Source organism: Diceros bicornis, chromosome 28 (genome assembly GCF_020826845.1).
Source record: "Diceros bicornis minor isolate mBicDic1 chromosome 28, mDicBic1.mat.cur, whole genome shotgun sequence".
NCBI lineage: Eukaryota > Metazoa > Chordata > Mammalia > Perissodactyla > Rhinocerotidae > Diceros > Diceros bicornis.
Genome location: NC_080767.1, coordinates 35,292,230 through 35,315,018, shown reverse-complemented (window position 1 = coordinate 35,315,018; position 22,789 = coordinate 35,292,230). Strand labels below are relative to the sequence as shown.

General features: G+C 53.2%; 1 protein-coding gene across 16 annotated transcripts in view; it reads right to left on the bottom strand.

The window, feature by feature from the left end:
- Positions 1–22,789, bottom strand: part of RALGPS1 (Ral GEF with PH domain and SH3 binding motif 1) — a 286,272-nt gene that overhangs the window by 17,149 nt on the left and 246,334 nt on the right. For 9 of the 16 annotated variants that reach the window (XM_058524068.1, XM_058524069.1, XM_058524070.1 and 6 more), the window contains 3 exons: positions 10,177–10,303; positions 8,470–8,627; positions 6,085–6,136 (listed from right to left, as the gene is read on the bottom strand). In XM_058524068.1, the coding sequence (XP_058380051.1) occupies positions 6,085–6,136; positions 8,470–8,627; positions 10,177–10,303 (337 nt within the window). Of the gene's footprint in view, positions 1–6,084; positions 6,137–8,469; positions 8,628–9,223; positions 9,246–10,176; positions 10,304–18,340; positions 18,763–22,789 lie in introns of those variants that run through there. The other 7 variants (XM_058524081.1, XM_058524078.1, XM_058524079.1 and 4 more) reach the window with 3 other exon arrangements.

The window sequence follows — 22,789 nt, the reverse complement described above, 5'->3', positions numbered from 1 at the left end:
CAGGCCTAGCCCTTGTCCACCAGGGTCCAAGGTCAGGGTCAAGCAAAAGACCCAGGGACCGTCGCCCACTGTTCTCTCTTGGGGGGTCTGAGCTCCTGGGTGGACCCTCACTTCTCAGGCTTCAGTGTCTGTTGCTGAGAGCAAAGCAAGAGATGGCATCTTTGGGGGAAACCAAAATCAGAAGCCTGGCACATCGTCCACCTGGGCTGCCACCCCAGGCAGAGCAGAGGAAGGGAGGCACAGAGCAGGATAGGCCTGGGGAAACCAGACTGAGGGGTGGGCGGGCGAGGCACACGAGCCTGGGGGGTTCCTGGGCCTCAGCCATGGGAGGCGGGGCAGCGAGGCTCTCTGAGAGAGTCATCCTGAAAACAGTCACTCTCAGGGTTGCACTTCAGTCAAAGTGCACCCCTCACCTCCAGGATCACCTCCAGAGCTTTGCCTCCCTCTCCCGAAATGCTGCAGAGTTAGGGGCTCAGAGGCACCCTTGTACCCTGGCAAACTTGGGGAATCTGCCAGAGCCCTCTGATCTTCTCAAGGAAGGAAAGGAGTGTCTTTTAAAACTCTGTTTTGGAGGTAGGAGGCTTGGGGGTCTGCTGCCACGACTCCGCTTTCCTGGAGTCTCCCTAAGGATGTTGGAAGATTCCCCCAGCTAAAAAGAACAAGGAACCTCACACAGGGCAGAAATTGCATCACCCAACCTCCTCGGCAGCCTAGAGCAGCTGCAGGCCGACTGTCTGCGGCTCCCTCTCAAAGGGGCCCTCCCCCAACTCAGTGTCATCCTGGAGCCAGCCAGGGCTGGTGGACGCTTGCCTTCATGTAGTCCATCCATCCCATGATGACTGAACTGCCACTGGGCGGATTCCCTCTTCACCCCACCCAGCTTTAGACCCCTTGATCACTTGCTTGCTGGCAAGAGGTACCTACTGTGTGAAACTCATAAAAATCCCAAAGTAAGTTCCCCAAACGCAGCAACTTCACCCATGTGCTAAGTATCTCCTGTGAGCATCCTCACTGCAGAGGAGGAACCTGAGGCTCAGAGAGGTTGAGAGACAGGTCCCAGGTCACTGAGAGAGCAAGCATCCTGACTCCCAGCTCTGCTGGCAGTGTCCAGAGCAGACCATGACCTTTCACTGCAGAGGCACTAAGAACTTCAGAGACCAGGACACATCAAGGAGCCCACCTCTCCTGCAGTGACGCTTAGAGACATCAAGCATTTCTGGGCTACCTCGCCCATCCTGGTACACGACTCAGGCCTGCAGCCTCCTCAGGTCCCAGGACCCCTCTCAAGGGCCCGCTGTGGTCCTCTTCACCAATGTCCTTGGGCTTCTGCTTAACCATCGCCTCCACCAGAAGCCACCCCTGAACCCACAGTCTCACTTGGGTCACCCTGCCAGACACTCCCATTATGTGCTGCACGCCTTCTTCATGAGCAACATGAAGGACCCGGCATCACTGACTGAATCTCTGTCTCCCACCCTGACTGTGAGCTGTGACCAGTTCCTACTGCATCCCTCTCGCTCCCAGTGAAGGAAGAAGAAACAGCTCTGCTCCAGAGAGGGTGGTCCACTTTCCTCTCCCTCCCCCTTTCCCTCTCCCTCCAGAGGGGCTTCCTCCAAGGACCACTCGGCCTCCCAGTCTTTCCACCACCTGTATTTCGGGTCGGTCTCTCACGCTTGTCACGTCAGAAGGCCCTTCCACAGACTGGTGACGTCAGACTAGAGAAGATGGATGGCGAGTGTTTCGTAATGAACTTGGTGATGCACTTTCATATTTCACCTCTTAAAAACTGATCAGTAAACATTTCTGATTATATCTTCTTTTAAAAAGTTAAATGTTAATTTTTTTTCTGGGTGTAAAAGAAACATTTACCCATTGTGGAAAATTTGGAGAATACAGAAAAAAATTAAGGAAAGAAACACACTCAATAACCCTACAACTCAGAGATAACCAAGATGAATGATATTATCTATTTTCATACATACATATACGTCCATCTCTATCATCCATGTTGTTCCTCTTTTAAAAAACCTCGTTTAAAATTTTTTTCTCTTAGGGTGACACTCTTGTTCTCACTTTCGTGCCGAATCAGGCATAAAGGAGCACCTATCACCTTTTACTGATGGGCCTGACGGAAACATTTCCTTCCCCCTTTAACTTCTGAGAAGCCTGAGGTTTGCTTGAGGTCCTCCTGGTGCAGCGTCCATAGTTCCTACTTTCCAGTCAATTAAGCACAAGTTGGAAATGCCCTTTCACGGCTGCCTCCCTCCCCTTCCTGGAAAAGCAGAGTGTGATGCAGGGCGCTCCTTCTGCCTTCGTCCCCACTCCCAGGACACTGAGGCCAGAAAGCCACAGGTTGGGGACATGAGGTAGAGTCTTAGGACGAACCCACTCTTAACCCTTCCCCATCGGCTCTGGCCTCTGGTTCTTGAGGGCCCTGACCCAGGACCACCAATCTGCCCTCACTCTGGGCCCTGAAGACAGGGGAAGGTCTTTAGGGCGGCCTGGGGGCTGAGAACTGAGCAACACCTCCCTGAGTCTGGCCGCTTCATGGCTCCAGTCTGTCCCCCCACCGACCAACACAGACACAGAGCCTGCAGGCCCTGTGATCTTGCTGAGGCTGAGATGGATGAGGGCACAGGAGGATAAGAGCAGCAGCAGAAGGTCCTCTTGGCTCCCTGAACCCTTACTTCATGGTCCCAGCAAGAACAGGGGCTGGTGGCCGTGCCACCCCTCCATCTGCCCCACTCCCATAGAGAGCAGTGCGGCAGGCCGCTGGGACTCTGTGGGCTCCAACGTGGGTGCTCTTTAAGGCTAGCCACTTCAGGAAGCACTGGGTGCAGCCTGAGCTCTGGCTCCCACCCAACGTCTGCCTTTAGGCCACCAGCTGAAATGTCCATGTGTGTGAACTTGGGGAAGGCAAACTCGCAAGGCAGGGCCAAATGATCCCACCGTTGGCCGGACAACAGGAACCCTCCTGCCCACCCAGTCACAGTGGCATAAAGGGTGATTAAGATGTGCTCTCAAACCAACAGAGGGGTGTGTGCTGGTGACGGGGGTCACTGGCCTGGGGCCTCCCTGCCCTTCATGTCAGTGTCTGGCTCCATTTCTCTTCCTGGACTGGGCCAAGCTTGTCACCAGGGCCATGGTGTCCACCCTAGCCTGGAGACTCTCTCACACCTCATTCCTCTGGGTGGGGCCCAATACCTCCCGGGGTTTGCGCCCTTGGCTCTGGTTCTAAGGCCACCGTCTGCCCATGCGGGTGTAAAGACGCAGAGAGAGCTGCGTTCCTACAGCATCTGCTGGGAGGCTGGCGGTGTCTCTGAGAGGCAAGGCTCCTTTTTGCTGAAAAGGGCTTTGGAGGCTCCTCTGGGGCAGACGCTGGCCTCTGGGCCCAGGCAAGGTGACACCTGGCTTCCAGGGAAGAGGGAATCTGCTCCTCTTTATAGAGCAGGAGCAACGTCACCTGGCGGAGGCCTAGGGGTGGATGGAGGACCCAGTGGGGCTGAGCATTATTGGGTGGGTGAAGGTTAGGAATAAGGGAGGCCCCCGTGGCCACGTGAACTGTGGTCACTGAGCTGGGAGAGAAGAGGAACATTTAATGAAGATTTTCAGAGTGTGTGAGGTAAATCCTCCCCTCTAGCTCTCCCATGGAGTCTTTAAGAAAGTCTAGAATGCTCACATGCTTTGGAGGGAGTGGTTTCTTTCTGCTGGACGTGAAAAGAGGCTAGTGTAGGATGGAAATGGAGACCAGAGGCTGGGCCACAGAGAGCTGGAGGCCAAGGGGCAGCTGCCATCTGGATCTGGAGGACTGCCTTGGGTCTCAGAAGGGACTGGAGGGGACATCCTCACCCCACTGGCATCTTCCAAAACAGGCGGTCTCCTGCTCCCCTCAGCAGGGAGGTTCTGGACCAGGAGCTAGGTCCCAAGAGAATGAGAAACAGGACATTCTCCCTAAAGGACCATTCTGAAGGCTGCTGGAGGCAGGGCTGGGCATCTGCACAGGTGAGCCGGCTGTGAGATCAGCGCTCGCAGGAGAGCCCACCCAAAAAGCATGTACGATAGACATCCAGATGGATAGTGAATCTAGTGCTAAATTCTAAGCGAAAGAGAGAAAAGAGAAATGCTACATCTGACAGTGTTCACCACTGAATTAGTACAGCATCGTCTCTCTGAGGCAGGAATTCTCTCACCATCTTCCCTCCTGGTGGCTCTAATCTCAGTTGTGGGTGCTTAGCAGGGACCGTATCTGCTACCCTCAGTGACTTAGCGTGGTGTCTGGCGGGGAGCAGTTGCTTAATAAATGGCTACTGAATGAATGAATGAGTGAATGAAGGAATGAATGAGCCAATGAATAGGTCCAGGTCTGGATGATATTCAGGATCTTGGCACCAGGCCTACATTTCCACTCAACGTCCCCTCATTGGCCAGGGGAGATGCTGGCTTGCCTGTAAGCCCCCTTTTCTCAGGGTCTCCCCAGGAGTCCCCTGACTGGCTGAGAAAAGTCAAACTTTTGCCCATCAGATCTGGAGTCTGCCCCTAGTGCCTGTCTGGTTCTCATCCCCACTGCTGGGGTGGCCCCAGAGTGAGGGCAGTGGGGCCCACGGCATTGTTCCTCCCCCTTTCCAGCTCTCTATCCAGGGTTTCACAAGGACAGACAGACTGACCGACATGGGGCCGGTCCCTGTAGCTGTCACAGCAGCCCTCTGGTTGAGGCATGGAGCACAGTGGTGAAGAGGTGGGCTCCGTGGTCAGGAGGATGTGGATTTGGGTCAGCTCTGCCCCACCAGAGGAGTGTGAAGCAAGACAAGTCACTTCACCTCTCTGAGCCTTGCTGTCCACATGGGGACACTACAAATAACCACTGTATAGGAGTGTTTGAGGATTCGGTGAGACCAGGACAGTGCCCGGCCCACAGGGACTGCTCACAAAGACCACCTCTTACCATATTATGTCCCTCTGCAGCTAGCTGCCTGCCCAGTGAGGACTCTCACCGGGCAGGATTTACGTTCTCTTTGGCCATTTTATGAGCATGGGGACTGAGGAGATAGGAGGCTTCAGCACCAGAGGAGTGTGTGTGTGCGTGTGCACATGTGTGTGAAGTGTGCATATGCGTGAGAGGTATACGTGTGAACGTACACGCATGTAACTATGTACCCCTACATATGTGTGAGAGTACGTCAGTGTATGTATGTATATGTATGCACACATGAAAGTGTGTACACGCACGTGTGTGAGATTGTGTACGTGTGAGAGAGTGTAGTGTGTGCATTCATGTGAAAGCGTGCATAGTAACTGTGTGAGTGTGTGTGTGTGTGTGCCTGTGTGTGCCCACAGGCCCCTGCATACTAGTGGAGGGGCTGCTCTGAAGGACGGTGCAAACCTGACTCTCTGGGACATTCTGTCACTGGATTTCTCCCTGCCTCCCCTCAGCCTTTGAGTCATCGTGATGCCCTTCACCTTTGGTGGTGCCGTGGCCATGAGAGCTCCCCCTTCACTGAGTCCCTGTTTTCCCCAGCCCACCTGGCACCTGGCACAGAGAACGGCTCATGGAGTGGGTGCAGTGGGTGAATTCCTGAGTGGGAGGCTGGATTCCCAGGGCAGATGGGCTCGCCACAGGAAGCCAAACCCTGGGCCGACGGATCCACTTCACTGTCACCAGTGCCCAGCAGGATGTGTGTCAGCCCAAGGCCCGAGGCCGCGTGGGTGCAACACTCTCAGACCCCACCAGGCGGAGCCACGTGCCCATCTCCAGACTAGGCCCATACTCTGGCTTCTGTTTTCGAGAACCCACATTTCAGACCAAATCTGCTCCTAGGTCTCCTCAGCAGCTCGGCCTGAAGAAGAGGGGCTGGCCTCAGGCTCCTGGGCTAGCTCTGGACCAGATGATGAGTGGGGCTGCTCCGAGCATGGGGCTGGGACCCTCCGCCCTGCGTCCATCCTGCTCTTCCTCCTAGGTGGCCCTGCTCCTGGGCCAAGCTGACCTGAGGAGCCACAGAGCAGCCTCACCAGGCCAGTGGGGTGGGGCTGGTGCCTGCCCGGAACTGTCTCCAGCTCCCTCAGGCCCCGAGCTGAGGCCACACTCACCTTTCCAGCCCTGAAGACATCTCTTCACTAAACTCTGAGCTCTCACTACTGCCTGGAAAAGGAACACAGATCAATGAGCGTGGCGGGCGGCCTCGCAGAAGAGAGGCCAACCCCAGAGAGGCCTGTCCTCCTGGGTCACTGGGCCCAGGCCCCTGAGCTCCACAGAAGTGCCGGAGAAACAGCTTCCTGACCCCATGGGCATCAGTGTGACTCGGGCCTTTGCTGCTGCTATTTCTGACTTTCTGCCCTCAGAGGGTTGAAAGAACCATCCTGTCCCACTGTTCCCAGGTTGGTCCTCTACTCCCTTCCCGCTGTCCCCCTGAAGGCCACAGCTGCCTGCCCACTGGCCCACTGGGGTCTGAGTCCTTAGGCTTCTCTATTGGCCTGGTCTGGCTCCACCACTGCCTCTCTTCTGGCCCAAGTGAAACCAGTGCTTAACAGGCCTCACCTGGTGAGGACAGACGCTAAATGAGCACTTCTTCCCCCAAGGGTCAGGGCTTGACCAGACACTGGTCACAGACCAGCTGCCTTGCATTAGACAGAAGCCTCGATCGAGGGCCCCGTCATTCCCCTGGCCAGTGTACACACATAGAGGGGCTCGATCCTCCCCCCAAGCCTGCCCCTCTGGGGCTGACTGGGATGCCCTCCTTCTCAGGGGCACTGCAAGGCCTGGCTCCGGTCACAAGGACAGCAGAGAGATTTTCTCCTGTCGCTTCACGCTGTCTTTGTACTCTCCCTCAGACCTCAGGGGCGCCTTGGGTCAGTGCTCTTTGCCTGGGCTGCCTGCTGGCACCAAGGCTGGGCAGTGGGAAAGGGGGAAGGAGGAAGCCTCAGGCCCTTTAGGAGTTACAGGATGGAGAGAACCAGTTCAGCTCCAAACAGGGCACAGGTACACATGGCAACTTGCTCCCAGGCTTTCAGGTCCAAACAGAAAAACATCTGAGTTTCCCGAGTAGAGAAGCCGAGAACCAAGTTGCCTGGTGATCTCCCTCGTGGATACTGGACAGCATTGTGTCTGACTCAGTTTTCTGTCTCAGGAATAGCAGGGCCTGGGCTCAGGCACAGCTCAGAAAGTTTCCTGGATGTAAAACAGCTGTCCTGATGCCCAACTGAATGCTCTGGGGCTGGCATTTCTCAGATGGGTTCCTCAGAACCCCATCCCACAGGACGCTCCAAGGAAAAGGGTTCCACGACCAGATAACGTGGGAACCTGCGGACTCTACTGCCTTCTTACAGAGCCATAATGCCCACTGGCACATTGAAGTCTCTGAGAAGAGACCTCCTCACCTGGTTTAATCCAGCCTTCCCCAACATGCTGACCCCAGACTCTTCCCCCGAGGCAAACCTAGGAACCACGGGCTGCACTGTCCTGAACTGTTGTACACCCCTGACTGGGTCCAGATAGGATGACCTCCCAGGACAGAAGGCAGACACGGACCTCGCTTGTCACAGACTTTCTGGGGGTGGGAGACAGCTGCCCCCTGGAGTGATACTGCCTCCGAGACTGGCCTCACTTCACAGGGATGTGGGACATGAGATTCCTGCCCATTTTTCCTGCCCCTACCACCCTCTTCCTCTCCGTGCTCATGGGCCCCACCTTAAAGCCCTCATCAGATCAAACCCCCAGCCTGGCAATTGTCTAACCCCCCACCAGCCCCGGAGGGTTCCCTGTTAAGGGAAGCAGACAGACACACAGACACACAGACTCCAGAAGCACCGGCTTGCTGAACGGGCACAGCCAGCAGAGAGTGTACTTGTCTGATGGCAGCAGTGACAGGTGACCTGGGCACTGCAGGGGGATAGACCTGTGACCAGAGCGCAAGACGTCCTCAGCTCTGACTTCAACCTCTGCCCATCCCTGAGCCTCAGCAGCTCAGTTTCTGTCCTCTCCATTGACATAAGCACTATTTCTGGCTGAAACTCAGACATGCAATTTCATCCTTGAAGATCAAGTTTTCATCCTCCCTAACTCTGGCCTCTCAGTGTGAAGACAAGTACACAAGTGCAAACCCGGTGGCCCACCCAGCAGCCTCCCTACTCCTGCATGCTGGGGCTGGTGGCTGCCCCAGGGACAGACCCCACTGGGGCAGCAGCCAGGTTTTGACAATTGCCAACCAATGTCAGTGGGTCTCAGGCATGTGTCTGGCTGCTCCTTCCACCTGCCTGCCATGCTCAGGGTTACCGGCAGGGTGAGGACGACCCAGGGCACTTCGTGAAGCCCCGGAGGCCAGGAAGCAAAGGCCTCCCTGGCTCTGGCGACTCCCGCAGGGAGCCCTTTCTGCAGATGGTGAGGGGCCACTGGGCGCTGCACAGTGACAGAGACAGACACGGAGCACACGCCAGGCTGTGGCCCACCCGCTGTCGTGTGCAGGCCGAGACGCTTACCTAGGGAGAGTCCATTGGTGACGGCAGAGGAGGAGGTGAGGGCGAGGCCCCTGCGGGGGCTGCGGGACTCTAGGACACTGTCGTCCAGCAGGTGCCTCACTTTCTCCGATGGGAATGTCGCACTTTTACTCTCAACTACACTCAACTGACACATCATACTGGAAGATGGAAAGGAAGAGAGAAAGCAAAGCTCCTTATCTATGGAGTTACCATGGTTACACCTGCCCTGGGGGCCTGAGCAGATGGCACAGCTGCAGGAAAAAGGCCTCCACCTAGAACCTTGCCACAAGTCCAGGTTCTGCCCTATCTCACAGCGTCACCTGGGGCAAGTCACATCCTTTTTCTGAGCCTCAGTTTCCCCATCTGCCAAATGGAGACTAACAATACTTGCCCTGCCCGTCTCCCAGGATGAGTATGAGGCTCAAGTGAGCAGATGGTGCTTGTGAGTGATGGGGCCACACAAGTGAAGGGGCAGCATGACCCTGCGGTCAGCACATCTGGTGCTGGAGTCACACACACCTGGTCCAAATCCTTGCTCCGACCTTACTACATTGCAAGGGACTTCACCCCGTTGAACCTCATTGGACTCATTCTTACAATGTATACATATAACAGAGCACCTACCTTGGAGGCCTGCAGGGAGCTCAGTGAGATATAGTTGGCCCTCCATATCCCGGGTTCCGCATCCGCGGATTCAACCAACCACGAATGGAAAGGCCTATGATGGTTGTGTCTGTACTGAACACGTACAGACTTTTTTTCCTTGTCATTATTCCCTAAACAATATAGTATAACAACTCTTTATGTAGCACTTACATTGTATTAGGTATTATAAGTAATCTAGAGATGATTTAAAGTATACAGGAGGATGTGTGTAGGTTATATGCAAATACTACACCATCTTATATAAGGGACTTGAGCATCCGCGGATTTTGGAGGTGGGGGTGGAATCAAGCCCTCCCAGGTAGCAGGAACAACTGTAATGCTTGATAGGCACATAGGCTGAGGTTGAGGCTGGCTGAGGTTTGTGTCTTAGTGACAGAGGAAGGGAGGGAGGGAGGGAGGGAGAAAGAAAGAGAGGAAGGAATAGAGGGAAGCAGGGAGGGAGGGATGGACCCAACTGTTCAGGAGGAGCCTGTGGCCAACACCCTGGGGACATGAGCATGGCTGCCCCTGGCCATGCCCAGGACCATGCATATCCCCTGGCTGTCAGCCCCACAGGGCTGGGTGAACAGCGGCAGGTTCACTGCTCCACAGGCTTTCTGCAGCAATTGGCAAGCAGAGACTCTGAGCCCTACCACTGGCAGGCACCACGAGACACCTAGCACTGCCCCAGATGACACTCACAGTGTCCACTGGACTCTGGGGTTTTCCACAAGGGAGGCACTAATTGAGCCTGGGGGCAAGCTTTCTGGAATCCCACCACTGCTTCCCTGCCCTTCCCTGCATGCTTCCTCCAGCAGCTACTGAGCCAGTGATACCATCACCAGTACATAGGCTGTGCTGCCACAGCTACCCCCAGCTTTTCCTGAGCCTGTGCCAGCCTGAGGAGAGGGCACCAGCCAGGATACTAAGGGCACTCATCAGCGACTCCCAGATGAGATGGAAGAGGGCGCCCCAGGGAGCAAACATTCCCAGTAGCCCTTTAGCCCCTGCCCCATGCTCAGCCCAGTCCCGAGCCTGCAGGGGGCTTGCTCAGGCACTCACTTGTTGCCCAGGCTGTGACTCTTCCTGTGTCTTGGGACCGGGGGTGTGGGGAGGCTGCCAGCAACAGACGCGTCAGGACAGGTGGGCCGCCGGCTGAACCTCGCAGAACTGGAGCCGGTGGAGGGGCCTGTGAACAGAGCAGAGAGAGAGAGATGGTGGGGGCTGTGGAGACTCAGAGGAGGAGGGCCAGGGTTTGGGGTAAGGTACCTGGCCTGGCTGTCACAGGTGGGGCATGGCTTTCTGCTGGTGAGACACTGACCCCTCCCTTCCAGTACAATTAGTGTCCAGGGCTCACAACCAACTGTCAAGATGGCCAGTGTCCTGCTGCGCATGGCACCCCCTGACCAGGCAGCCCGCTGGCTAATACAGAGGAGAGTACCGGGATGGACGTGGGGGATGGACACGAGGATCGGCAGCCTGGCCCCATTTCCCCCTGGAATGACTTATCTGAAGCCACCCAGCTGGGTGACAGAGTTGAGACTTAACAGTGTGTCTTCTGAGTTCCCCTGTGTCCTTCTACAGCCACTCTCTGTTCTCTACCCCTTCATTCAACACAAAGGGATGGAGAGCTTACTGGGGAGGCAGTGGACTGACTGAGAGCACAGCTAGGTAGGCAGGGGCTCAGACCCCAGGTCTGTCAGTTACTGCCTGGGTGACCTTGGATGGGTTACTTAACTTATGCCCTGAGCCTCAGTTTCCTCATCTGAAAAGTGGGAATACTTCAACTCACCTTGCAGGTGGCTGGGAGGAGTCTTGAGGTAGTGTATGCAGAGTTTCACAGTTAGCACTCACACTTGTTTCATTACGATATTACCATGTCCTCCTCAGCCCCAGTCATGGAGCCACCAGCAGGTCACCAGAGCCAGGGGGTTGGGCCACAAACCTCACTGAGCAACATATGCAGAGAGTGAGGCAGAGTCCTTCATGCCGGCCCTGTCCACAGCTATGTTTTGAGGGGCAGGATCCCGACCACTGTTGTACTCTCTAGTTTCTGTTGCTTGGGAAGGGAGGTCTTAAGGGAGGCGACCCCAGATGCTAGCCTAGCCGTAGCTACCTGGGCCAGACACTGGAAGTGGGGGCCAGGGCTTCCACAAAGGGGCTCAGCCACTTCCTGCAAAGCACATCAAACACACAGGGAATCAAGGGGCTGCTGCCTGACCATGCTGGTGAACTTTTCTGGAGGGCCTGTGAGGCACAAGGGGCCACCCAGGGCTCCAGATCCTCCACCACAAGATGCCGTAGATCCACAAGTGACCTAAGCGTTCCCATGTCCTCCAGCATGCGTGGATCAGGCTTATTTTAATGTCCAAAATAATGACCCCTGTCCCCAGCCTGTCCACTGCAGCAAGTCTAGCTCCCTTCTGGCACTTTGGGAGGTTCACGAGGCAGGGGCACTCACGTCATCTCGAGCTCTGAATTCCTGCTCCAGCTGTTGTCTGCCCACTGCTCTCCCCGCTCCACACCCCACTCCACACACATCTTCTTCTTCATTCCCCAAGGCCCCACCACCAATCCCTCTACTAGGCCTAATAACTTTCTCCCCTGGTCCCCTCAACAACTATTCCCAAATGTCACCTCTCTTCTTAAGTCCCCTGCACAACTCACAGACTCCTCCCCCCGCTTTAAAATGATGCCCCTCTCTATTTCCATGAGAAAACCGTGGTTGTCAGGTTTGATTGCTCTCACATCTAGCCTTGCAATCACCACATGCACCTCGGTCCACACCAGCCTTCCTGCCAGGCCTGGGGAACACGGCCTCCTCCGTCCAGAGCCCATCTCTCCTCTCTAGTCGGACCTGTTTCCTCTGAGAATTCACTCCATCACTCTCCCCTTCCCCTTTCTCTGGCCCCTTCCCCCAGCCGAGAAACACATTCTAGTTTCTCATTTTCTATAAAATAAGGTGCGTTGGCCCCGGATCTTCCTCCCAGCCAGTCACATTTCCTCAAACAGAGGTCTGTGCTCTGCTTCTGCCCCTCTCACTTACTCCTCAAGCCACTGAAATCTGGCTTCTGTGCCTAATGACATTTCCATTGACCTCCTTTTTGCCAAACCGGTGAGCACTCATCGGCCTTCTCACCAGAGCCCTTGGCATCTGATGCTGGTGATCACGCCTTCTCCAAACACTCCACTTCCCATGTGTCCACGATGTCACGCTCTCCTGCTTCTTCTGTGCCTCTTCGATCGTTGTCACAATGTCTCCTCCATGGGCTCCTTATCCTCCAACAACCCCTCGCATTGGTGTTTGCGACACAGGCCTCCCTCTTTGGCTCCTGGTTTTGATTTGATTTTGACTCAACAGACACGCTGATGACTCCTGAATCTCTACTGCAGTCTTCTTATCTGAGCCCAAGACCTACATATCCATCTGTTGGCATGATACCTCTGTCTGAACTTTCCTAAGGTACCCCAAGTTCCACTCGGCCAAGGTTGAACCTGGAACCTCCTCCTGTATTTCCAGCCTTGGCTGGAAGCACTGCTGGTCACTCAGTCACCTGGCCTGGAATGGGGGGTTGTCTTGGCTTCTCCCAGACTGTGACTTGCCTTTTCTCTTCTCACTTGCCACACCCAATCACCAAGGCTCCTCGATTTTGTACATCCCCTCCTCGCCCACCTCTCTTGCCACTGACAAGCCTGGGTTCCCACACTTTATCTGCTTCCTGTCTTCAGTCTGATCCTCTGAAATCCAACTCCCAAACAGGTTCACAAGTGTTTGAAAAACGAAAAGCTGGCCATGTCATTTCCTTGCTTGCAACTGTCAATGGCATGGTATTCAAACCCTGCCGGACCCAGTCATTTAAGTTGATCTTAAAATCCTGAAGGAAGAATAAAGGGACAAAATAGCCAAGACAATTCTTAAGAAGAATAGTAGAGGACTTGCCCTACTAGATATCAGAACAAAATACAAAACAATACTAATTCAAACAGTTTGGTGTTGGGGCATGGATAGAGAAATAGTTCAGTGAATCAGAAGTGAGAGCCTGAACTTGCTTCATGATGGTGGTGGCATTGCGAGTCAGTGGGGAAGAGAGGGTCTTTTCAGTATATGGGGCTAGAACATTTGGGTTCCATGTGGAAAAAGATGAAATTAGAGTCCTCCTACCTTATATTATACAAGTGGATTAATGCCATGAATGTGAAAAGCAAAAAGGCAAAACTACTAGGAAAAAATAAGAGACAATCTTTATGACCTTGGGGAAAGGAAAGAAACAAAATGCACAAACCCTAAAGGGAAAAAATGAATAAACGTGATTACATTAAAATTAAACATTTCCACACAAAAACAAACCAATAAACAAAAGACAGCAAAATCAACATTAAAAGGCAAGTTGTAGTCTGGGAAAAGGGATCTGCCACCCACATCATCAATAAAGGATTCGTGTTCAGAACTATAGAGAACTTCAAATATCAGCAAGAAAGAGACAAACCACACAGAGAAAATGGGCAAAGGACACAAATAGGAAATTCACAAAAGAGGAACCCCAAATGAACAACAAGTATAAGGAAAGATGCCTAACCTCACTGATGATAATGGGAATGTAAATTATAGTAAAAATGAGATATATTTTCATCTCATCAGATTGTAAAAAAATAATTAGCCTGACAATATCAAGTGCTGGCTAGGATGTGGAGGGACAGGAATGCTAGTTCAGGGCTCATATGAACATCTGGAAAGCAACTAGCCATGCAGAGTAAAGGTGAAGATGCCATGCGTTTGTGACTGGTGTTTCCAACTCTAAGTCTCTACACTTGGGAAACTCTTGCATAGATGCACAAGGAGACACATTTACAAGGATATTCAATGTGGAAACAACCTACATGCCCCTCAGTAGGGAATGGATAAATGAGTTGTGGTCTGTTCACTCAACAAATTCTACAGAGCAGAAAAAAATGAAAAAAACTGGATATACAGGTCCCAATATGGACTAGTCATAGAAATACATGCTAAGTAGAAAGAGCAAGTTGCAAAAGAATGTTTATGTTGATGGCATGATGTTATTTATGTAAAGTTTAAAAAACATACAAAACAGTAGTATATATGCTTATATATAGGTATTGAAGGGCTTCAGAACAGGCCTCCCCAAGATGTGACACTTTGGCACGTGGAATATTTTGAGCTAAAGGCAATCAAGACCCTGTGGGCTCAAAAGAAACCTTTATCCCTCCCTTAAAGAATTTAAATTGGGGGCCTTGCTCATAATAAGAGTTATTACCAGAAATAAATTTTTATGACCTATCTGTATGGCAGGGCAAACCTCTAATTACTGGACATCTGCTCTTCTTATCATCCTGTGAATTGCTCTCCTCCCCTACGAAGCCTTAGGCCCCTATCTCATTCCTTAGCCCAAGATGGCACATATACCTTGTTTTACCCTTTTTGTCTCTGACCCTGTCACATATGTGGGTTCCTGTAGGTACACAATTAAATTTGATTTTCTCCTCTTAATCCGTCTCAAGTCAACTTAATTTTTATTTTATTTTTTTTGTGAGGAAGATCACCCCTGAGCTAACATCTGTGCTAATCCTCCTCTTTTTGCTGAGGAAGACCAGCTCTGAGCTAACATCTATTGCCAATCCTCCTCCTTATTTTTTTTCCCCCAAAGCCCCAGTAGATAGTTGTATGTCATAGTTGCACATCCTTCTAGTTGCTGTATGTGGGACGCGGCCTCAGCATGGCTGGACAAGCGGTGCATCAGTGTGTGTCCGGGATATAAACCCGGGCTGCCAGTAGCGGAGTGCGTGCACTTAACCGCTAAGCCACGGGGCCGGCCCTCAACTTAATTTTTAGATGAGTGAGAAGAACCTAGAAGGGTAGAGGAAAATTTCTTCCTCCCCCACAGTACATATGCAGTAAAATAGAAAAACCTGCACAAGAATGACACAGAGCGGTACCAGGACAGAAGTACTTCTCTCAGGAAGAAAGGAAAGGATGGGTGAGAGGGACTTTTGCTTTTTCTGTGATGTTAATTACTTGAAAAATATAAAGCAAATATGGCAAAATGTTACTTCTGTTAAATATGGGTGGTGGGTACAAGGGATATTCTCTATGTATTAAATATTTCATTATTTAAAATGAGAATACTTTAAAACTACTGGACACCTACTCCGTGCCAGGTGCCGTGCTAGAAGCTGTGCTGGAATCTTCCGTTTGCCCTCCAGATCCGTCCTGCACCTTTCTCCATGCTGTGCACGGGGCCTAGGTCAGTGGGCTCCCTCCCTTCTTGCTCCCTGCGGGTCAGGCCAATGGGGAGCCCTGGTCAGAGACTGGGGGAAGGGAGGAGAGCGAGGCTGGGGTACTGCTTCCTCCAGCTCTCTCCTGTGGGGTCACTCCCGAGAGGCAGCAGTCTTCTCAAACCTCTCTACTCTGGATTTGGTAACCACTGCCTCCCTGTACTCCTGCAGGCCTGGGGGCTGTTACAGGACCCCACTATTTCTAGCCCTGGGGTGCTGTGCTGTCCCTTGGGGTTCCCCTACACCCTGCCCACGTCTTTGTAAACAGCCCCGTTCTGAAACTCTCCTCCGGTCACCCCATTTGAGTGTGCCGTCTGTGTCCTGCTGCAGCCCTGCAGTGCCTTCACATTTAACCCACATAACACCCCTTGGAGGTCTCTATTATTAGTGTTAATTCACAGGTGGGGAAGCAGGAGCTCAGGAGGTTAGGCATCGAAGACAGGGAGTTGGTTGGCACAGGAATCATTTTCAAGTCTAGGCCTGCGAATTCATGGAGTGGACACCTGGGACCACCTGCCCAGCACCTTCTCCAGGAATCTCCCCTCCCACGAATGGGGTCACTAATGTGGCCTTGCCCCTGGTCCTGGCTAGGGGTAGACACCTTCCCCAGGATTTTCAGATTTGAGACTAGAATATGTTTGAGGACAATCTCTTTTTGTTGGATGAGAAATACAACCTAGACACTGTCGACGGCCATGTTTCCCTTCTCGTGAAGAAGGAAGCGGGTCTGTAGTGAGAGAGGCTCACAGAGTGAGGCAAAAAGCAGGGTGGAAGGGAGTCCTGTTCCAGTTGTTCCCGAAGCCCAGGGCCTCCCGGTCCTTCCCTGGCCTGGCTGCTCAGCTCTCCCTGGATTCCATGAGTCAACGGTTTCCCTTTTGGTTGAGGCCAGCCAGAGTCTGTTTCTGTTGTTTGCAGCCCAAGGAACCTTAACAAGGAGGCCCCACGACACCACAGGGCCTCTCCGCGTGGCTGTCTGGTGATCTGGCCTGGTGGCAGGAGAGAGAGGCAGCTGTCTGAGGTCTCGATTCCAGCCCACATATGACGTCTCAAGAACAGGGCTCTGAAGACCAATCCATAATAATAAAGTCAGAGAGGCATGGCCTGGACTTCACCACCCCAGAGAGGTCCATGGAAGGCCTCTGAGGAATGTCTGGAGATACTGAAATTGTATCTAAGCTTTGTGTATGTGTACATTTTCCTGGTGAGGGGTTCCATGCTATCATCAGCTTCTTTGAGGTTGTAATTCTTAACCAAGGAATATATCAGAATCATCTGGAGAGTGTGTGAGAAACAGAGTTTCTTTGGCCCATCCCTAGAGGTTCTGGTTTTGCTGGCCTCAGGAGGGTCTGGGCATTGCTCTCGAGGTGATTCTGACATGTGCCCCGGTGAAGAACTGCTCAAAACACTGGAATGAAAGCAGGCTCTGTCCGGGAGGAAATGTCTCATGCAGTTGCTCCAGAGAGGAAAAGGAAGAATGGAAGCCGTCCTGCCTTGTTTTTGTTTTGCACATATTGCTCAATAAAGGAATCCATGCGGAGGGTGGACTCGGCCTTGTTTATCAGCGGCATGTACGCGGGATTAGTCTCACTGCCTGAGTCACTCTGGCTCCCACTCTGGGTTCAGAAAGTATTTTGTAAAGGTCAACTCGCATTGCTCCTGCCCCTGTGGCTTGAACTAGAACTCGACTCCCTGGTGTTGTCGTACTAATGATAATGGTGACAGTTATGGCTGAATGTTACACGCCTGGCACCGTGCTGTGTGCCTGTGCTGCATCCACGAGGTGGGCACTCTTAGCAGCCCCGTGTTACAGGTAAGGAAGCCAGGGTTTCTCTATTTACTACACGCGGCACTTGAACCCAGGGTACACCACTATCCTGGGGGAGGAGCTCCAGCAGTTCAAAGGTCAGGCATTGGTGAAAACCTGAGGAAGAAGGAACACAGTGACACATCTGAAGTGACCTGATAAGCAAGAGGCACTTCCTCCAGGAAATATGTGATGGATAAGGTCCGACTGCTACTCTTGAGGAAGGGAAGGTGAAGGGGACTAACGTCTATTGAGCACTAGCTGAGTGCCAGGCTTGTATAAACACTTCAACGTGCTACCGCATTGACTTCTATGCAGGTGGTACCGTTGTCGCCATTTTAAAGGGATGCTCAGAGGCACACCAGGTCATGAGAGGTTCTGGGTTTATTCCCTTAACCAGCTGTGTGTGCAGCGAGAGCTGGACACTCGGAGGCTCTTCTGGCAATTTCCTCGGCCTTCCTGCTCACTCCTGATCGAGTCCCTTTCCTACCTGTCTCCATGTGGTTCCTGCATGCCGCCTCTGATCTCCATATTCAGCCTCTCCGAAGCCTCCGGACTTGCCTGTGGTCTCTTCCTCTCAGCTCTGATTCTCCCTCAAGGACAAGGCATGGATCTGCCCCCACTTCTTGCTGCTCTACACGGCTTTGGGAGGCATGCCTGGCCTCAGATGCCCCTCAGCCCAGCTGAGGGAAGGGTGAGGGGCCCAAGCAGAAGAGGCTGTGTTCTCCCTGGGCCCAGCGTCAAAGCTGATGCTGCTCTGGGTGCCCTGGGTCTCAGGCACTCCCATCCCCTGTATTGCTGATCAACAGCTTGGGTCTGATGCTGAAGCAGAAGAATTTCCATTCAGCTGGGACCTAGGGATGGGGGTGGCCTTTCTGCCAGTGAGTAACACTTTCGGCTACTGAAAGGCCTCACGTTCCTACCCCACCAAGCCTGGGGTGGCCACCACGTGACAGCACCAAGGACACATGTTTTGGGGGACTGTTTCTGAGCTAGGCGGCTGGCAAGTTTGTTTCTCCATGTCCTTGGGGCAGGGGCAGGGCTGGGGGCGGTGATAACGAGCTGGGGCTCTGGCCTCGCTTAGCAGAGTGTGGTCCCACTGCCCGGCCCGATATGGCACGAACAGCTGGAAAAACTGACCATGTGGCTTGACTATCTCAGAGGACTGCTCTATTTTTCCTCAGCATAATTTTTCCATGAATAATCTTTAAAGCTCTTTAAGTGGCTGTTGCTTTAGCAGTTTTATTGGAACATATGAGAACTGACAGTCTCTGTGGGGAACGAGATATCATGTTAAAAAAAATCTGGTTTTCATTACATTTCTCTCAAGAAACCAACATGCTGCCCAACAGACCAGTCATTGATTGGAAGAGAAAAGAGCACAGGGCCTTCTAATAGCGGCTTTGGAGTGGACAGGATGAAGGATGATGAATGGCAACAGCAAAGAGCTCAGGATCCGGAGGCAGACAGGCCTGGGCTCCACTGGTATCTGCTATTGCAGGCTGAGTGACCTTGGGCAAGTCACCTCACACCTCTGAGCCTGAATTCTACATCTGTAAAACAGGAACAGTGATCTGACCTGGCGGCCTCCCTGTGAGGAGGAAATGATACAGCATCCCTCCCTCCTTGTTGCCACAGATGTTTCCTGAGCCTGTGCCAGCCCTCGGGCCAGGTCCTGGACAGCCCCACTGAATCAGAGAGCTGATGTTCTGCCTTCATGGAGTTTACAGTCAAGTGGGGAAGAGAAACAAGTAACCAGATAACTACACCCAGGAGAGACACATGCTTTGATAGGAGAAAAATAATAATAAATATGGTAATAGCAATCACTACACCAATAGTATAACCACCACAACAATAAAGACGGTGGTAATGATAATGGCTGAAGTTCATCAAGCATCTACAAGGTGCCAGAAACTGCTAAATGTTTTGTACACAGGATCCTACATAAGCCTCACAATAACACTGCCTCGCAGGCACTGGTGTTATCAGAAGGTTACAATGTGGAGCCTGAGGTCAGAAGGGTTAAGGGGCTTGCCAGGGTGAGCTGCTGGGGAGTAGGGAGCAGTGGAGCAGTGAGCAGTCAGAGAGAACAAGGGAAAGTCAGAGAGGACCTAGAGGGTCTGACATTCAGGCTGGCACAAGAGTTCCAGCAGAGGCAGCAGCATATGTAGAAGGAGCAACATGCACAAAAACCCTGAAATGACAGATGGCAGAACCTACTAGAGAAACTGCAGAGAGCCAGCCTGGCTGAAGAGCTGAGGGTGAGGAACGTGTGCGCGCGGGGGACCCAGCTGGAGCTGAGGGGCCTTGTGAGGAGCCTAGAGTTTAATGAGGGGAATGCGTGGAGATTTATAGGAGGGGCAGTGCTATGTTCAGATTCGCACCCTAGAAAGCTCACTCTGGCTGGAAAGCATATGTATGTGGCCAAGACCACAGGCTGGGAAGGAGAGATGTAGACGAGAGGTGTCTAGGAGGCAGACCAGCAGGCGTGTGGCAGGAGGGGACCTGGGGTAACCCTCAGTTGGAGCCCCATGCTGTTCACTTAGGGAGCAGGCTTGGGGGCTGATCAGAAGTTCAGTTTGGGAATGATGTCTGGAGGCCATTGGGGAGATGGGTGTGGTGCTCAGGAAACAGACGGCGGCTAGGGACAGATGTGTAGGACTTGTCAACACAAGGGGGTGTGGAGCCCTGGGAGTGGGTGAGATTATCCAGGGCTGTCAGCTCAGTGACAAGAAGGTGGGCCTGGGACAGAATGCGGGGGAAACCAGTGTCTGTGGGATGAGAAGAGAGAGGCTGAAAAGAATTGTGTAAAACTAGGGTCAATAGAACAAATATTTGAGAAAATTATCATTTTAGATGCAGGAGGAAAGTGATCTTCATTTGTAATTCTAAAGGAAGGCGTCTCAGAAGCGATGCACTATTCTCCTGATCTCAAAAGCCCCTGGTCTCAGCTGTCACTTCTTCCCTCTCAGAGGTGGCCTTGTGCAGGAAGCACCCATCTTTGGGGCTGGAACACCCAGCAATTGTCCCCTTTCCTCTGCTTTGGGTCTCTAGGGAGAGCAAACTGGGGGGGCTTAGTCTGCCACCTTGGTCGGCCAGCCAGAGCCAGAACATTTGCCAGGAGCCAGCATCCTCTTCTGTCCACCCACGTGGACCATAGGAGACAAGCCTGAAATGCCCCAGAAATGACCTCCTGTTCATCCTGTATGTTTCCCTCAGGAGGAGAGAGAAAAATGGAAGGAAAGAACTGCTAATCTTCTCCCATCTTCAGAGTTAAATTGGACAACAGTGAGGGCTTTCACTGAGATACAGGGCCCAGTGTTTTACAGAGCCCTCGTGAAGAGGGCATTAACCCCCATCCTCCTGGGTCAGGGCCTCCGTCACTTGCTCTCCATCAGCGTGCATCTTGCCTTCACAGAGCCCGTCCGTTTGTAACTAAGGAATTGTGTGTGATTTCTGGTTGACTGTCCACCTCCCCAGGAGACACCAGCTCTGGGAGGCAGCGGCTGTGTTCTCAGTGCCCAGAGCAGGACTAGGCAAGAAGTCAGAGTGCTGGCCGAGTGTGCTGCAGGGCCAGGTGCAGTGCTCACGGCTGCAGAGAAGCCAGCTCTGCCAAGGAGGACACGCAGCTGGGATTGGAAGCCTTGTTCCCACGGGTTTCCAGCAGCATCTGAGCAGCCCTGCCCTGGGTCAGCACTGCCCGAATTCAGCAGTCTGGCAGCCCTGCTGCTGCTCACGAGGGTGCCTTCCAAATCTCACACATCGGAAATTAATGGGAGGCAGCTGTGGCAGGGGGGGACCACTCAACTTGGAGTCACAAGACTTGTGTTCCAGTCCAGCCTCTGCGGGGCCAAGCCCGGAGCTCATGGTCCAGTCTCCTCAGCCTGCCGAGCCTCCGGTTCCTCACCGGAGAAGGGAATGACAACTGCCACGATCTGGAGCTCTAGGAAGTGCCGTCCGAGCGTCTGGTGCACAGGGCGTACTTTCACCCAGTTTGAAGGGGGCTCCGTGTCTCTCAGCTTCTTTTCTGCGCACGCTGAGAGCCTGTTCCCAGACCAGGGATTCAGGCCCTCGCTGGGTCTGCCAGTGCCGTGCAGCACTCCAGGACACAGGGCCCCTCTGCACGGAAAGTCTGTTTGTGTTGAAACCCTTCTCTGGCCAGGTTTCACAGCAGAGCCTGGGAGCTAGTCACTTTTACATTCACACACATTCTTTGCTTCCCATACATGCAGCTCTCAGGGTCCTTACTGGAAGCCAAGATCTATCTCACACATCACTCAGAATGCCCTGGTTCATTTCTTTCTGAGAAATGGCATCTGATCACTCTTCAACTGTGGTGAGGCCCAGGTGCTTCCTCCTTGGAATCAGAAGGCCCAGATTCCCAGGCCACAGGGAGCAAGGAATGCCGGGGAAGCCATTGTTGCCTCTGGAGGAGCTGGGCCACAGTAGGGCAGGAGGTTTGAGTCTTGGCTCGTCTGCTTGACCTTGACGTAACAGGCTACTAAGATGGGACACTTCCAGAACAAAGCAGACGAGAACTTCCAGAGTGAATGGGAGAAAACCGGCTTCTCAGTCCTTGGGCCCCTCAGCTAGGGCAGAGAAAAGAGCATGTGGAGGGGGAGTCCCTACTCCTCACCCATGGGGTGCTCTCTTCTTCTACTCAACCACAGTGAGGGGGTCTCCACAGACCACTTGAGGAGCTTGGAACATGTCCCCAGCAGTTGGGAGACCCAGGAGACTCCCAGAGCCTTACTCAGGCCTGGGGCCAACATGGCCATGACCAGAGGACAGCAGTGACTACACTAGAGTTAGCTGAACTCGTGGATCCGCCAGGACAGGGAAGAGTGTGGCCTCCCATGAACCGAGGTGGCCCCCTGTGAGGAGACCTGGCATGGAGCTGAGGGCTTGAGGGGACCCAAGCAGCAAGAAGCACGCAGTGGCCACAGACTCTGAGGGGCCATGGAAGGGGCTGCAGTGGCTCCCAGAATGGATTTGCATCTGCCCAGGTCAAGGGACCTGCAGGATCTCTGAAAAACCGAAGAAGTGCCCGTGAGAGGAAGTGTCAGCGTTATCAACTGCCACCACGCTGACATCATGTCTTGGCACCCACGCCCCACACAGCAGCACCCACCACTAAGACTGTGTCCTTCCCTCCAGTCCTTTGCAGTCAGCAAGCCGAGGGAAGTGGGGACGTGTTTGGGGAGGCAGAAGGGCCAGGCACTCCCGCTCTCCCACCACAAGCAGTCAGGCCTGAAGCACCCCAGTTGGGTGAGGGAAGGAGATTTAATGCCAAATCTGGTTTGGAGTTCTGATTCTTACAAAGAACCAGCCTTCTAAGGGACCAAGTTGGGACACTGTGTGACTCAAAGTATCCGTAGGAAAATCATGGATGTGCCAAGGTTGTCATCCAAAGCAGGGTGCTTACTGCACTGCATAGACGCAAGAGACGATGGGGACAGAGCCCAGAGCACTCTGGGGGCCTCAGGTGCATTCTGCTTCTTCCACATGTTGGATATAAGAGTGACCAGTCCAGACTCCCAGGCTTAGCAATGCATGAGATGAGGTGGGGTAAGCGCC